The 18,177-nt window shown below is 48.2% G+C and overlaps 1 protein-coding gene across 4 annotated transcripts in view; it reads right to left on the minus strand.

Moving 5' to 3' along the window:
- LOC138514280 (uncharacterized) overlaps positions 1–18,177 on the minus strand; it is a 314,981-nt gene that overhangs the window by 31,877 nt on the left and 264,927 nt on the right. For all 4 annotated transcript variants that reach the window (XM_069629661.1, XM_069629659.1, XM_069629658.1 and 1 more), the window contains one exon: positions 1,672–1,746. In XM_069629661.1, coding sequence (XP_069485762.1) covers positions 1,672–1,746 — 75 coding nt within the window. The remainder of the gene's footprint in view (positions 1–1,671; positions 1,747–18,177) is intronic.

Below are 18,177 nucleotides of genomic sequence, written 5' to 3' on the forward strand. Positions count from 1 at the left end.
AAGTCATTACCCAAGCTAAAAACCATTTAAACCTGATCATCACCTGATGCAAACACAAGGCTCATTCTGAGTATGGTGGTGCAGGAAATAAATTGGCGGTAAAGAAATTACCACCACTTTTCTCACTCCGCCATGCTACGAATATGGCCCTGGAGTGGAGGATTTACCTCCAGCAGCATGCTGGAGGTACATCCTCCCACTTTCCGTAAAACATCGGCACAATCAGTGAAATTAACACAGCAATAATTCCGCCGGCAGTAATTCTGCAAAAATGCCCCATAAAGCCCAATGGACTCTCCAAAAATGGGGATTACCCCACCACCGGCACTTGTAATCTGGCAGTAATTCTGCGGGACCAAGTGGCGGTAACAGTAATTCCATTGTGCGGTTTTCTGACAGATTTACCACCGGAATATCGCCCAACTCATAATGAGTCCGATCTGATGGATCACATTTTTTCCCCAGGGCCAGGTAATTTTGAATCGATATTCGAACCGTAGAGCCAGTGCAAAACAATCTTTTCTTCGGTCAGTACATACGTTGGTGCTAAATTACCCAGAATTACAAATTCAGCATCAGGGCATTTCAAGTGATCCGGACATGCGTGTATTCTCAGTTCCAGGGTGGATCCTCAACTTTGATGCATTTGTTTATAAATAACTGTTCTCACTGGAAAAAAGGATGCTACATTGCTATGACCCCTGACTCCAGATCAGTCGAGCACCCTCGATAATTCCATTGTGCTGTAGGCCTGCATGAATACTAGTGCAGGTCTTTACTGGTCAATATGGATAACAGATCCGCTTGCTGCAGAGGTGAATGAGACGTTTCCTATTTTGCCCCTGGAGACCCACAATGCTTTGCGTTGAAAACCTTACATGAAGACCGTCAGCCTTTTCTATGGTCTCCTATGCATCGCTGCCTTATATGTATACGTGTGTGCTAAGGCTTTTCTAGAGCACCCTGGATCCAGTGGGCTGGGTCACAACATTGCATGTGTTGGGACAGTAGGACTATGATTGACAGAGAGAAACTGATGTAAATTGATGGTAGAGTTCCTGTTGTTGAGGGCTGAGGGACGCATCTCATTCCAAAGCATGTGTACAGTTAGCAGACAGAGCATTGTGCAAACAAAATTGAAGTTCCCCAGTGGTCTGACAGTGGCGCAATAGTTTATTTAATTGAGGGTGGTGCCCAGTTGTCTTGGTCTATCAAATACATCTGTTTGTACGAATTGCATTGCTTGATAGGTAGCCAGTGTTGTGGTAAGGCAGAGATGATGGGGTTGTTTAATCTCAAGTGGAGCCCCATAGTTCCTTGCTCTCAGCGGGTTGCCCAGAATCTGAAAGGGGAGGTAGGCCAGGCGTGGCAATACTACGCTGAGCATGTGAGAAGGGGAGAGGGAGGCTCAAACGAAGAGGCGCAGGTGTATGAGGCGTTTTTGGTTTGAGGTTCAAAGGCCAATTCTGCGTTAAATGGGACACCCACTTTTTGAACTTTCTGGGCAGGCAGCGAGATAGGGCCTAATAGGCCAATAGGCCTGGGCCAACCAGCTCAGAGATGGGAGGGCTTTGGCCAGCAGCCGACCAATGACTTCCATGGTAGGTGTAGCAGGTTCTGTCGCCCTGGGCCACTCATAGAGAAGAAGAGTTGGGTGAAGTGGATGCATACCTACTATCCATGTGTAGGAGATTGTAGAGGGCGTAGTTGCTGATGTTGGAGTTGCAGAGGGCGGGTCTGTAGTTTCTGAAATATTAAAAGTAAAACTTGAGATTATTTAATCAGCATTGTATAAAACATGTTAACACCCAACTTAATTTGTTTGCTGTTTAAAAGAAGCCCTTGTGGTACAGAAACCATTGCCATTCGATGCCGTGGATCACTCAGCACTTCTCACACTCGCTCCACACGAATGGGATGCACAACCACTATACTCACCTGGTTTGCTTGCTAAATATTGGGCAGGCACTGGGTAGCCCAGGTGGGAAACTTAAGGCCCATTCAATTGTGGAGTCCCCCAAGGCTCCATTCGATCACCAGTGATGTCAGACCTCTACATGAGGCCTATAGGTGACCTCCTCAATGACCACGGCATCTCTGAGCAGCAATTCAGAGATGGCCTATACTTATACCAGAAGACTAGTCGCGCTGAGCACATTGCATGGCTGAAATGCGGCACGCATTCAATAATGCATGTCAAGCACATGAACATAACTCATCCCCACCAAAACCATGTTTGCGCTTCCTTGCAATCCTGCACCTCAAACGCTCATCCAATCATGGTTATCCAATATGGACCCCAAAGGGCTCGTGCTGAAGCTAGCCTAAGCAACAAATCATTAGGCTTTATCGTTGACCACGCCCTTTGCTTTAAACACCCCATCACCCACAAATCCCACAGGGCATGGTGCCAACTAACGCTGTTGCATAAAAAAAAGCCTTCCTGCCACATTCTGAATTTAGGACAGCAGTTCAGTCCCTTATAATATCACACTTAATTAGGAGGAGCAGACTCCTTTCGGGCATCTCTCACACCACTCAAAGTGGTGCATCACGCCAAAGCCAGACTAATCACCAAACATCAGAAAATTCCACATTATCTCCCCCACAATGAGGGAGTTACTCTGGTTGCCAACACTCTGGATCATTTACAAAACCACTGCGTCACATATACCGCTGTATCAACTAAAGTGCTGCCTTGCTTAGCTGTAAACCCTGAGATCGCCGGAGGCTGGCACAATTCAGGAAGCTGCAAAACTGTAAGACTGGAGAAACCTTTGGAATGAAGATAGTATTTTCAGGCTTTTTCCTTCGATGTGCCGGCACTGTGGCACACAAGGCCACCATACCAACGTGGAAACCCGTGAAGTTCCTCAATTTGCAAGGTGAACGGCCACTTTGCGGCTCCGAGCTTCACTTGAATGATCCACCCCTGTTTTGCAGTGCTCCGTTGTTTGTTAGCTAGGCTTATGCTCTACAAATGCTGTGTGTACATAAGGCAATCTTAGTTCAGCCCTCCCTGAGACCTGATCACATTGACTGTGCTTATCCATCCACCAAATTTGATTGTGGTCCAGTCCCACCATAACCGCAACTACCATGTTGACGAGGACTGAATGCTCTAAGGTCCATCTTTCTCCTGGATTAGACCTCACTGGAACTTAATAGGCTGCACCTGTGCCCCTTCGAGCTCAGAGGAAGCCCTCACCGAGCACTTCCTCCCTTCTTGCACCCATGCACCCATCTTTCTCTGCTTGGCATGAGTCCTGATGAATCTTGATTTGGTTAGCCCCTTAACCTCACAGGAGGCTGCCATCGAACACTTCCTCAGTACCTGTGCCCTGGCATCATTTCACTCCACTCTGCATGGGCGCCACCGATTTATGACTGGATGGCCCTCTCCATGAGGTCCACATTGAGCACTTCCCCACTGCCTCTTCCATTGCATCCATCTGGCTCCGCTTCACATTGGCTCCATAAGATCGTGATTGGCTGGCAATCCCGTGACTCGAGCATTTGGTTTCTCGCATTCCTGCATGGGGCAAACCTCTCCCTTCTCCCTTGATCCATTCATTAGGGCCATCCCATGATCATCATTCTGCATCACAGAACAATGGACTTCTCCTCAATTAGAGTCACAGCTACAAAGAAAGGACTTATCCTCAACAACCTTTGTGCCAAAGAAACAAAGAAGGGACCTCCTCTCCCAACCTGTTGCCCTGTTACCTGGCCACAGAGCTCTCCAGAGCTCCAAGAGTCACACATAACACATTTGCTGCCCACACCATCTTCCTGATGGCTCACTCCCTCCAGCTGCTAGAAGTCAGGCAGTGACCATTGGCAAAACATGAGCACTAAGAAAACGTCCTAATCCATGGTTCGCTCACGGTGTGCTCTTCTAAAAGAGCTACAACAGTTTTCAGTAATTGTTGTCAATTGTTCTCTTTTCATAAAACCATCTTCCATTTAAACTTGCCAATGTTTTGAGTAAAACAGTTTCAAATTTTAATCAGAAGCAGTATGAATTTCCATATTGCACAGTCAGCCCATGTTGCACAGTCAGCCAATGTGGCACAGTCAGCCCATATTGCACACAGCTTTCCATTATCAGGGCTTAGCACCACATTTCTTAGGTCTAAAAAACAGTTCAACACATAGTGACCCCCAGCGCCCGTGTCCAACAAACAATAGTGATATCCATAACATAAAGTTGCCTGTAATTGATACACACCGGCAATGTTGTAAATACCAAATTATGTATAGGCCAGAAGCACATCCAGGCAGAAAAGAACAGGAAAATAAACAAACAATGAGGGCAAATAAGAACGGATTGCAAGCAGTGATTGCATTGTGACCAAAAGTTCATCACATATCACGTCAGCCAATGCATCGGCGGCGCCGCCTAGCAATGCTGACCATTGTTCCCTTTTATTAGCTTCAAGTAACTAGCCTGCGCTCCTCGCGGCAACCTACTCACAAGCACAACCATGTTCGCTGGCAGTAGGTGAGGGATTAGACGCAACTTGCTTCTATCAGGAACACCAGCAGGCAGGGGATGAGTCCTATTATAACGCTTACTCTTTATCACCAGGTGCAGCATGGGTTCAGCATGTCCTTTAGAATGGCATGACGATACAAGTACCTTTTAGCATCTTCGCTGCCATTCTAGTATATTCACTTAGCACATAAGATTGCTATCAGAATGAGAATCCCCACACTTTATCTAACAGCCCTGTTTAAAAATTATACTCCCTTTGAACACAGATTGCAGTTTCTAAGCACCAGGTAATGGGGGTAATTCATAGAATTCAGCGCACAAGTGGCTGGCGCACAGTGTGCGCGAGCGAATCTCTGCGCCAGCCGTGTGCGCTAAAATCCATTTCCGTGCACAGCGTATTCATGGATTTCAGCTACCAAAACCAGCCGTGGCGCACAGTGGCGCAGCGACCCTGCAGCAGCGCCAGTTACGCCCCAAGAATGCCCCTCGCGCAGGGAAAAGCCATCAAAATCCCCAATCCAGCGCAAAGGGCTGCGCTAAACCTGTACCAGCACGGCAAGCGGGGTACATGTATTACTGGGGTTCGCGGGAAGTTTCACACGCGATTGACCCTGTGCGAGCGGGTTACGTGTATTACAGGGGTGCGCGGGAAGTTTCACACGCGATTTCAGCAGGGTACGTGTATTTCAGGGGTGCGCGAGAAGTTTCACATGCGATTCCAGCAGGGTACGTGTATTACAGGGGTGCGCGGGAAGTTTCACACGTGATTTCAGCAGGGTACGTGTATTTCAGGGGTGCACGGGAAGTTTCACACGCGATTCCAGCAGGGTACGTGTATTTCAGTGGTGCACGGGAAGTTTCACACGCGATTTCAGCAGGGTACGTGTATTACTGGGGTTAGCGGGAAGTTTCACACGCGATTGGCCCTGTGCGAGCGGGGTACGTGTATTACAGGGGTGCGCGGGAAGTTTCACACGCAATTTCAGCAGGGTACGTGTATTTCAGGGGTGCGCGGGAAGTTTCACACGCGATACCAGCAGGGTACGTGTATTTCAGGGGCGCGCGGGAAGTTTCACACGCGATTTCAGCAGGGTACGTGTATTACTGGGGTTTGAGGGAAGTTTCACACACGATTGGCCCTGTGCGAGCGGGGTACGTGTATTACAGGGGTGCGCGGGAAGTTTCACACGCGATTTCAGCAGGGTACGTGTATTTCAGGGGTGCGCGGGAAGTTTCACACACGATTCCAGCAGGGTATGTGTATTACAGGGGTGCGCGGGAAGTTTCACACGCAATTTCAGCAGGGTACGTGTATTTCAGGGGTGCGCGGGAAGTTTCACACGCGATTCCAGCAGGGTACGTGTATTTCACGGGTGCGCGGGAAGTTTCACACATGATTTCAGCAGAGTACGTGTATTACTGGGGTTCGCTGGAAGTTTCACACGCGATTGGCACTGTGCGAGCGGGGTACGTGTATTACAGGGGTGCGCGGGAAGTTTCACACGCGATTTCAGCAGGGTACGTGTATTTCAGGGGTGCGCGGGAAGTTTCACACGCGATTCCAGCAGGGTACGTGTATTTCAGGGGTGCGCAGGAAGTTTCACACGCGATTTCAGCAGCGTACGTGTATTTCGGGGGTGCCGGGGAGCCCTACACGTGATTTGGCATTGTGGGTCCTCCCAGGTGTTCCCTGTACACCCTCCACGGCCCCTGCAGGCAGCCCACACCACAGGGGACTACCCTGCACCCCTGGTCATGTCCCGCAGGCAGCCCACCCAACATGGGCATGCCCCCCAGCAAAGGCACATGTCTCCTTGCACTACTGATCACCAACTCATGTCCCCTTGCACCCCCACCCCCCAGCAGTGTGGGGCACCTGCCAGCAGGCCCCCACTCATGTCCCACTCATGTCCCCCTGCACCCCCATCCCCCAGCAGTACGGGGCACCTGCCAGCAGGCCCCCACTCATGTCCCACTCATGTCCCCCTGCACCTCACCCCCCAGCAGTGTGGGGCACCTGACAGCAGGCCCCCACTCATGTCCCCTTGCACCCCCACCCCCCAGCAGTGTGGGGCACCTGCCAGCAGGCCTCCACTCATGTCCCACCCATGTCCCCCAAACACCACGCCATGACTATACAGACCCATGGCCCTAATGCCAACCCAAATCCTATCCCTCCACCCCCCAGTGCAAACACCCAACGAACCACTGCACCCACTCCCTAGTAAATCACCCATTCCATGATAGTCTGAAAAAAACCAGCATGCCCATCAGCAAATGTCCTACAGAGCCACACAGTTTCAACACATGACTGTGCCAATGCTCATGGAGACATGCACCAAAATCAGCACTGTACACCACACCAATAATGTTGAATAAAGAAATGTATTAAAAAGTATAACAAATGTCAAAATGAAAAGCACACATGCAAATGAAGAAATAATATTTGAAATAAGAAAAAGAAAGCCAAATCCAAGCAAGAAAAGAAAGTGGTGCATCCCCAAAGTCCATAGAACGAAATCCAAAGATGGAAAGCATAAAAAAACATTACTCCATGTGAATATGACTAAAAGAAAGTATATACATGTCCTGAAAATTGAAAACGAAAGCCTGAAGGGTCCATTACCCCAAAAGCAAATGAAACCTACCAAGAACCCTTTCTAAAATACAACTATATACAAAAAGTGGAGCAAAGTCCGTGGACTCCAAATCATAATAATAAAGAAATGAAACCTAAACCTAAATAACTATATACAAAGGCGGCGGGCTAGTCCGACGGCTCATTGGTTGATGTCATGGGCCAGGGCATCATCAAACTCCTGTTTAATGGCTTGGAGGCGGGCATGTTCCCTGGCCCCGAGGTCTCGTAGGGATAATGCGGTGTCCAGCTCCAACTCCCTGCGAATACCCTCAAGGCACTCAGCCCGCCTCAGCGCCCTCCGCATGGAGTTCTCCGCCCTGACCATTGTGAGCTGTTCCTCCTCCGCCCGCCGCCGCTCCACACCTATCTGCTGGCCCAACCGCTCCCACACGGAAGACACTCCCATTCCAGGGTTCTCCTGCCCTCCGGCCGATGCCTGCCCCCCTGATGTTGATGGCCCCGAGCCATGATGCCTCCCACGTCGAGCCTGCCGCTGCCTCCGACGCAACTGCCTCTGCCAGCACGACGGCATCCAGGCTGATGGAATCCACCGACGCCGTCGTGCACGTGCCCTGCCCGATGATGCCATCACATCCTCCATCTGCTGGGGTCCAGTTGCTGGTGTGTCCACCCCTGCTGGACCTCCGACTCCCGACTGTGGCAGGGATGGGATCCCCACCGAGTTGGCTGTGTTCGCGTTCCAGGACCCTCATCTGGATGGTACTCATGCTGCCCCGGCCCCCCTCCACGAGGCGCTGGGCCTTTATGAGGGTCCTGGACCTCAAGTCCTCCCAGCGCTTCTTGACTTGCTTGATGTTGCGGGTTGCCATCCCCCCCCCCGCGTTGATGGCAACCACAAAGTCGTCCCAGATCCTGTCCCGTCCTTCCTTGTCGGCACCTGATGATCCGAAGAGGGCATCATAATGCCCCAGGACAAGCTCCACCAGGACACCAACTTCCTTCTGACTGAAACTGGTGGCCCTCTGCCCCTCTGGCTGGGGGTCGCCAGTGGTCACAGATGGTGTTTGCCCCGACATGGCGATCCCCGAGGCAGGCATGGGTGGGCAACTGGGTCCTGGGGCTGGGCTGTGGAGCAATGGTATCCCAGTCGGGAGTCTTCTGTTCCAGCAGGGGTGGGCACCGCAACTGGACCCCTGCAGATAGCTGATGTGCAGGCACCAAATGGCAGGGCACGAGGGCAGCAGGCAGTCAGGCAGCAGCAGATGGCAGGTGGGAGCGTGCTCGGGGCTCTGGGGGGAAGTGATTCGGCCTTTTGGACAGGAGCGTGGTCTTCTGTTGGTTTTTGCGTGGCCAGCTTGATACGGAGTGATTTGGCATGTGAAAAAATTGCACGTCAGCGTGTAATTCGAGGAAAGGCCCTTAGTGCGTAAGCGCGTCTGCACGCATATGCGATTTCATTGGACCAAAGGCCCTTAGCGCGTAAGCGCGTCTGTGACGTATCGCGCACGGGCGTTGCCCTGGCAGGGCTTGAAGTTCTCACATGGATTTCCATTGCTCCCTATGTGCTTTCCTTGGGGTGTGGTGCGTGTGTTTTCCAGGCATTGGGGTTCACACGCTATTACTTCACAGCGGGTGGGTGTTGGCTACGCATTCTTCTACACGCAGACGGTGAGTGGTACCCCGCTCGCCCAAGGCCTATCGCGTGTGAAACTTCCTGCGCACCCCCGAAATACACGTACCCCTCTCAATCGCGTGTGAAACTTCCCGCGCACCCCCAAAATACACGTACCCCGTTCAATCACGTGTGAAACTTCCTGCGCACCTCCGAAACACACGTACCACGCTCAATCGCGTGTGAAACTTCCCGCGCACCCCCGAAATACACGTACCCCGCTCAATCGCGTGTGAAACTTCCCGCGCACCCCCGAAATACACGTACCACGCTCAATCGCGTGTGAAACTTCCCGCGCTCCCCTGAAATACACGTACCCCACTCAATCACGTGTGAAACTTCCTGCGCACCTCCGAAATACACATACCCCGCTCAATCGCATGTGAAACTTCCCGCGCACCCCCGAAATACACATACCCCGCTCAATCGCGTGTGAAACTTCCCGCGCACCCCCGAAATACACGTACACCGCTCAATCGCATGTGAAACTTCCCGCGCACCCCCGAAATACATGTACCCCACTCAATCACGTGTGAAACTTCTCGCGGAGCCCCGAAATACGTGTACCCCGCTCAATCGCGTGTGAAACTTCCCGCACACCCCCGAAATACACATACCCCGCTCAATCGCGTGTGAAACTTCCCACGCACCCCCGAAATACATGTACCCCGCTCAATCGCGTGTGAAACTTCCCGCGCACCCCCGTAATACACGTGCCCCGCTCGCACAGGCCCAATCGCAGTATGGGACATTCATCATTGCTGTATATCGCCACTTTTGTAATGCGCAGGGACGCTACCGCCTGCCTTCGTGTGGCGGACGTGTTTCGGCTTGTGCGTGTCTTTGGCTGTGCGCGGCTTTGCCCTATTCGATTCCATGAATACGTGTGGTTCGAGTGCGTGTGGGCGTTCCGTCTGCTTTCCTGCAGTACATCCCGTTACGCCCTTATTTTCGCGCATTGTTCCCCATTCCGCACGTTACGCCCTGTGTTCCGCCCACTTTCTGGTGTATGCGCCGAGGTTGTGCGCTTTCATTGTGCACGTCGTGCACGCCGTTTAGGATGTTGCAGTGACGTGTGCGCCATGCACGGGTTTGGCGCACATCCCGAGGAAAACACGCGCAGGGACTTCCATTTCGGTCACAATGCAATCACTGCTTGCAATCCGTCCTTATTTGCCCTCATTGTTTGTTTATTTTCCTGTTCTTGTCTGCCTGGCTGTGCTTCTGGCCTATACATAATTCGGTATTTTCAACATTGCGGGTATGTATCAATCACTGGCAACCTTTTGTTATGGATATCACTATGTGGATTGTTTGTTGGACACGGGTGTTGGGGGTCACTATGTGTTGAACTGTTTTTTAGACCTAAAAAATGTGGTGTTAACATTGGCTGACTGTGCAATATGGAAATGCATACCGCTTCTGATTAAAATTTGAAACTGTTTTACTCAAAACATTGGCAAGTTTAAATCGAAGATGGTTTTATAAATAGAGAACAATTGACAACAATTACTGAAAACTGTTGTAGCTCTTTTAGAAGAGCACACCGTGAGCGAACCATGGATTAGGAAGTTTTCCTAGTTCTCGTTTTTTGCTGTTACTCATACCTAGGTGCCTAGGCCTCAATGGTACACTCCGATACCCAGCTTGATGAAGTCAACTTGAATACTATTGAATTAAACTAAATCATTGGTGCCCACCCCCCTTCCCTCCACGTAGTAACCATTGGCAACCCATTGCTTCCTTGCTGCCATTGGGTGCTCCAAGTGCCCACCCAACACTGCTTGTCTTCTAGGCCCCGCTGGTGCCCTCTGTGAAGAGTGTAAGAGGTCAAGGGCAACTGCTGCTTGACCAGGTTGGCACCGAAAACCAGCTTCCCCCAATCAACACTGACTGCTGGAGGAAGCAAAAGAAGCATCACAGTCACCCATCAAGTTAAACAACAATTTATGGCTGTGTCTGAGTAGGTTGTAAGCAAGTACACAATATGTTGTAGGTGTCCATGATATCACACAACATAGGCTGTCAGTTAGAAGCATTTAGTCGTATTATACAGTTTAATCTCTAAAATGCATTTCACTCCACTGCAGTTGATGTCACGAAATGTCATCACCAGTAAACCATATCAACTGCTACTGAAATTATTGTTGGCCACTGTCAGCCAATTACTTGCCTCTAGTCCAGGAATCAACAACTTGTTACGCTCCAGATGCTTTGGACTATGACTCCCATAATCCCTCAAAACTGACTATGCCCGATGGGAATTGCATTTGAAAAGATATTGACAGCCAAAGGTTGCAGATCCCTGCTCTAGTTACTACCAGTCTACTATGCTTCTATTGCACCAGTGAATGTATCTTCTGATAACTAACCTGCTTTGGAAACTCTAGCCCTAAACCCCTTCAACCCCTCACGATATAAAGGCACTCATCGCAACCCTACAAATCGCGCCTCAGTACCCAACTCAACTTTGTCTTCATTCTTTACTGCCTGACTCAATGGCCAGCCAACCCACACCTATGGCAACTCTTTGGACCTCATCTTTGTATCACCCTCTCTCTCCTCTTACATCCTCACTATTAGTCCCTCTCTATCTAGCCATTCTTACACTTCAACACAGAGGTCAACCTTCCACTTCCACCACCCACAAATCACTATTATCTAAATGGAGGTCCAAAGTTTGCATTCTGGCTCTGTACCCTCCTGAGGCCAGGTCCTCCCTCATTGCCCCCAACCAGAAGACCCTCTATTGAACAAGCTTTCATCAACTTCAGTTCACCTCTCCCTTTGAATGCCACCGCCCAGGCCACACCAGTTCTGTCTTCAGACCAGCATTCAGCACTTTATAAGACGCTGCTTCAAAGGTCACTACTCTTCACCTCATGCCAGGATCTCCACTCTGCTCTGCCTGCTGTTTTGGACAAAGCTAAATCCAAATTCTTCACCAACCTTAACTCATCTGTGCGCTCACAGTTAACTGGAGGCTTCCCCCTTTAATGGTGTCTGGACACCATGCAGGCCTCATTCAGCTTGTGGAAGTGTTGTGGATGTCAAGAGTCTCATGCCTTATCGCCTGTCTCCCACTGCCACCTCTACACCCTAAACTCAGCTACCAGTGCCTGCATTACAAATGGTAAGAAAGCACCACCCAATCTCTTCACCTTTATTACACAAATATCTTGCTTTTTTAACTCTCTTATGTTGGGATGACTATTTATGCTGACACAGACAGGGGCATTTTGGTTACAAATAATTTTTGTAAAACTCTCAATCTAATGTATAGCCACATTCTTTAGTAACATCTGTCACTTTTACCCAATTCAAAGAGACTCCTTTTGTTAACATGAGAAAGTTGGGGCAGGAATTTTAACCTATGTTTCAACATTGCAAGAAAACATCTCTGCCGCAGGCACACTTCACATTGAGCCATCTTTCTTGCTTTATAACTTTGGCCTGCAGGCTGAATACAGTTCTTTGCTACAGGTACACTACCTCCTGAGCCATTTTGCTCAGGGTGTCGAACTTCCTGGGTTCTCAGAAGCAGTCATATGAATCCACTTAATTATACTACTTGGATTGGGAATTGTTGGTATTGGAACCTGTAACTTTCAGTTTACTCCCACAGTTCTGCAGCAAATCAATAAGCCTATAAACAAAATACCATTTTCCAATAGCGACTTTGTAAGCTAATGTTCCGGCTCAATGGTTTTCAACTGCAAAATACAGGGAAGACCAGAGACCTCTCATTGCACAATCAAAATATTAATAGTTTTGCTTTAGATCACCGCTCCCCAGAAACCCACCAGATTAAAGTCTGTTTGTCCAGAGGGCTGAGATTTTGTTTGCACTTTCACACCTCTGCTCTGCCTATACTCAATCAAAAAAAGTGACAGCAGTATTCATGTCATGCCTGAGAGGTTTCAGGCATGCAGTCAAAGCAGTACTTAATGGATGTTATAGGGAAAACTATTCGGCTTCGAGTGATAGTTAATTACGTAGCTGGCCAAAGCCGAATTTCTCATTTTCAGCCGGAATTCGGCCGAATACTCACTCAAAGTGAAATTTCAATACACCCCAGACCCAACATTGCAATTTTGTGTATCTTTTTCGGATGGCTGCTGACCTTTACAATATTGCTTTGCTTGTGGCTAGGTGGCTAGGAACTAGGCTCTCATTCCATAATGGCTTTTCTTTCCTGGTAGGTTGGTATTCTGTCAGTACGGAAAGTTCCTGACAGCCATAAATCTCGCAAGCCTTGCTGTTTCTTTGCCCTCAAGGTTGGCCTCCATGTTTTTGTGATATATTGCGGTATTTCTCCTGATCTCTGCTGGATTGATCCTTTGATCATGGACTGAATGTTTTTTCTGCCTAGTGCTTTTAACACCAGTCAGAGATCTTGATGCTGGCCTACACTGCATGTCAGTTTCTGGTCCACAGGTGCAGCGTGGCAACAGGGAGGGTTGCTGTTTCTACATGCCAAGATGAATTGAGCAGGCAGGGCACTTGTTCTTGACATATGCTGTGTACCTATATAAGCTATGTGAACTATATAATGTAGCTTGAGAACTATATTATTGTATCGACAATTTAACTTGATGTTCTGTGTAATTTATGGTGTATTTGTCTATACTATGTATCTTTATGAACTATGTTATGTTATGTGTTATTTGTATAGTGCTTGCTGCCACTAGTATGTCCTCGAAGCACTGTACCATGTCGATATTTGAATTATGGAACTGCATACATTAGGAATGTATGCTATGTAGTGTTCACTATGCACTGTAGCTATACAAACTTTGTGACTAACAAAGTTATGCAGCCTAAAGTAATGTGCCAGTTAACTAGATATGCAATGGTTTGAAGTATGCAACTGTACAATGATGTAACTGTAATTATTATGTTTGCTTTTGTGAACTGTTAGGGTGACCAGACGTCCCGGTTTTGCTGGGACTTTACTGGTATTTGGTGCTCTGTCCCCCTTTATCAAGATTATGTTCCCATTGGAAACTGCAGTGGTCCTGGTTTTTTTGTAGTGGGTCTTCATAGCTGGCAGCCAGGAATGCACAATCTCTCACAAAAGAAATGCTGAATTTTACAAATTGAGATAGTGTTAGAATGTGATAAATTAAATAGAATACGTGTTTTTTTAAACAGTAACCCGTTCTTCTCCAAACGCTACTGAAGTGTAGTGCGTTGACAGCCACTTTCAAGCGTTAGTCCTACTTTTATGTTAGTTGCCCTGTCACGGTTTTTTTACTTTTTAAATCTGGTCACCCTAGAACTCTGTGGAGAACACTCGAAGGCCAGCGAGCCTGTGTCGTGGTTTAGGATATGACGCATTCTGTGTAGGACCTTTTTAGGTTACTCATTGGTGATGCTGCAGTTTATCTTTCAGAGTTTCTCTAAAACGACTTTAGTGTGGAGACATCATACACTGCCGTATGGACACCAGCCCAAGGCTGTGCAGTGCCGGGATGCTTAAGATCAAATGTGAAACGAATGTACATGTTGATTGCTAATATTGGAAAAGGTAAGTGAAACCAGGAGGTGAGAGAAAAAAAATAACCTCCACCACCCGGTTCTAGCAATAAAACGGTTGAACCAGTAACAGCTGCAGCATATATTTATTATTTATTTATTAACATTTTTTATATACCGCGCCACATGCCTGCAGACCTCAGAGTGCACACAAAGAACATAACAGACAGACAAACGATGAGACAAGGAACAGAGGATACAGTGTCAGGGGGGCAAAAAGAGCAGTGGAGGCACAGTTATGTTAATCAGGAGGTCGGTTCAAGAGACAGGGCTTCAACTTTTTTTTAAACTGCGTGGTTGTGGCAGTAGCTCTGGGGCGGTATGCTGGGTTTGGCCCTGTGCGGTTCTGATGATACCTGCTGAGAAACGGCAGTTAATGCGGCTGGCAGTGGCGCCTTGTGAAGACCGCTGAATGTGGAAAGAAACACGTTTCAGTCGCTTTCATCCTCTCATACCACGAAGAAACTTTCTTCAGGTCAGCAGAGGATGGGGGACTTCCCTGTCTGCGGTCTACCTGACAGACTTACATATCAATAGTAGTAGTTCCCCTCTGTCTACGATTGTAGTGGCGCCAAATAACCCAACATTTTCTACGTAACTGCGTGAAAAGTTGCCTGCTCCGATACACAAAGGAGAACAGAAGGCCCGCAATGGCGATATGGGCATTCGGAGCACCTTTATTAATTCCTCTACCCATTTTCCAAGATTAAGTTGCGAGGCGTCCTGGCCCTGCAAGAAAAGTGATCCTCACTTCAAATTGCTGCTGTTCTTGCATCTCTGGGGAAAAAAAGAGAAAAGATTTTTTTACTTTTTTTTTCCATTTCATGATGTCTGTGCCTTTAAGGGCACATCATGTTGAAATGTTCACCAAGCAGCCCCTTGCATGATGGTTTTTTAATCGGGCCAGTTGCATTTCAAATGTCAAAAGTTGGTAGTGTTTGAACCATTTAGGAAGCCTGGATAATGAGCTAAATATACCACTCGCTATCCCCCAAAAAGAGTGTGCGACCCACTTTGCCACTTAATTCTCCATCTGCCAGAGACAACTCCCAGTGCTTCACAAGCACTTTTGCAACTGTCTTCATCCATCCCTATAGACTTTCAATGACTTTCCTCCTGGTAGGAGGCAACATTGATGGTCTCCTCCTTGGTAGAATTCTATTGGTTGACCAGTTACACATGGCTTCTAATGGATCCTGTTGCTGGGATATGAATGTGTGGACATCCTCTGAGCTGCAATGGAGGAAACTCCAGTTGCATCTTGGATCTGTTGATGAACCACACTTCGGAGCAGTGCGCAAATACGTCACAATGGCAACGATGAGATCAGCAAGATCCACTGCCAAAATAAGTGCAACAGGTGATCCTGAACAGAGATTTAAAAATGTGAATTGCTATGATTTTGAGACTGTGTACGCATAAGAAGTGGTGGTTCATAAATAATGGGTGATGGAGTGGCACCATCCCATTAAGGTGGAGCCGCCATTGCTGTGCATCATTCTGTTACTGATTTTTATATTTAATTGAGTTATTGTGTTTGTTGACAGTGCCAAATGCTGATGCATTAGTGAACAGAACAGAACAAGCAATACGGTACATAAGCATGATAGTAATTGTTACAGAGTCAGGCAATGGATGTAACCCAGTTTCAGGTTAGTTGTACTTGTCGAACAGCCGGATTTTTTGCAGTTTTCTGAAGGTGAGGTAAGATGGCTGCTCTTGGATGTGGAGAATTAGGGCATTACACAGGGTGGGGACAATAACTGTGAAGCAGGTGCCCCCAGCTCTTTTTCTAGAGAATCTTGGGATGGAGCACGCTCTGCATAATGGCACCAGTTAGTGCTTGCAGGGACCTGAACCTGCGGGCCCCTGTTTGTGATGGGGTGATGCCCAATATGGGGCCCTGCAGGGCCCCTGTCCAGCACATTATCACAGTGGAAAAACTGATACCTCTCATCCTCCCTACTCTTAACCAACTCCCTGCTTCCTCCAACCCTCACGACCTGGTAGAAGGCTACAACAAAACTATGCGCACTGCCCTAGACTCCATTTCACCATTAAAACTAAGAAAATGTAAACCGAAAAAGCATCTCAACCACGGGTTCTCCAATCACCTCAAAACCCTTAGACTAGCAAAACGCAAAATGGAACAAGCTTGGAGACATTCTCCCACAGACCACAACAAAATATTGCTCAATAAAATAACGTCCAATTACAAAAAAGAAATCTTATCCGCCAAACAAGAATCGTGCAACCTGAGACTAGCTCAATCCAACTCCAGCACCAAAGAGGTGTTTACGATCATTAAAGAACTGGAAACACCTGTGCTAACCCCAGACACCTGCGTGAAGGATAAACAGTGGTGCACCAGTGTCCAAAATGCCCTTAACAACAAAGTCACAAGCCTTCAAACTAAAATCAAAAATAAGAAAGACTCCCTAGCCAAACCATCCAATCCCACCAACACGACCCCGCGCCCCATGCCCCAACACCCTCTGCCCAACTCCTCCTGCTTTAGCTTCTCCAAAGTCTCCACTCTCGAAGTGGAAAAAATCATTCTCAGCCTAAAACCATCTAACTGTCAGGGCGACCTTTGCCCCCCACAAATTATTAAAGATGCGGCAAGAGACCTCTCGCCATTCATCACAATCAACACTCATCAACGCCTCCTTCTCCTCAGGTACCGTCCCCAGCAACCTTAAAGAGGCCTGGGTCCTCCCCCTTCTCAAAAAGCCTTCACTGGACCCCCCATTCCCACCAACTACAGACCCATTACCACCGTCCCCTTCCTGCTCAAGATATTAGACAAGACAGCCTACCAACAAATCCAAAAATACCTTGAACTAAACCACCTCCTTGGTATCTGACAATCAGGCTTCAGACCCCAACACGGGACAGATACAGCCCTCATCGACCTGAAGGCTCAAATTGACACTCTCAGAGACAACGGAAAAACTGCTTTACTGCTTCTCCTCGACCTCTCCATGGCATTTGATCTAGTTGATCACAAAATCTGATGCAATCACCTGGACTCAGCTGCCCACTTTTCCCAAGAAGCCATCGGCTGGATCGAGTCATTCCTTAGCAGCAGATCCATGCGTGTCTTCTCCACCACAGCTGCCGCCGACCCCATCCCCATCACATGTGGAGTCCCCCAGGGCTCATGCATCTCCCCTACACTGTACAACATGTTCACAAAGCCCCTGTTTGAAGATCTAGATGGTCTGCGTATCACCTACACTAATTATGCCGATGATACCCAGATCCTCATCCCGTTGACGGGAGATTACAACCATGATTTGGCCTTGCTGAACAGGGTGTACCACATCATCCAGGCATGGATGGCATCTCACAGTCTATGCCTGAATGATGACAAGACTGAACTCATTATACCTGGTTCCACCGCAAACCTAACCAAATTGGACCACAACTACACCAGCTTCATTATAGACAGGAATCCGATCATAGTAGCTAAGGAAGTAAAAACCTTAGGAATATACTTTGACTCCTCCCTCTCCTTCCACAAACAGGTTAGCTCCATGGCATCCTCCGCGGCCTACACATGTAAGCTTATAAGAGCAGCCAAACCCTTCTTATCCACCCAGAGCTGCATTACCCTAGCCAGAGCCCTTGTATTATCAAAACTGTACTATTGCAATGCTCTTTACAAGGAGCCAGCAAACAGGTTACTAACAAAATACAGACGCTACAAAACAACGCTCTCAGAGCAGCGCTCAGCATCCCCAAGAGAGAACACATCTCCAACATTAGGAGAGCCCATAACTGGCTCAGCACAACAGATAAAATCCTGCTCAAAGTAGCCTCACTAACACACAAATGCCTCAACGCTGCCCCCCGCTACTTAGT

This window comes from Ambystoma mexicanum, chromosome 12 (assembly GCF_040938575.1).
Source record: "Ambystoma mexicanum isolate Mex_15411 chromosome 12, UKY_AmexF1_1, whole genome shotgun sequence".
Lineage (NCBI taxonomy): Eukaryota > Metazoa > Chordata > Amphibia > Caudata > Ambystomatidae > Ambystoma > Ambystoma mexicanum.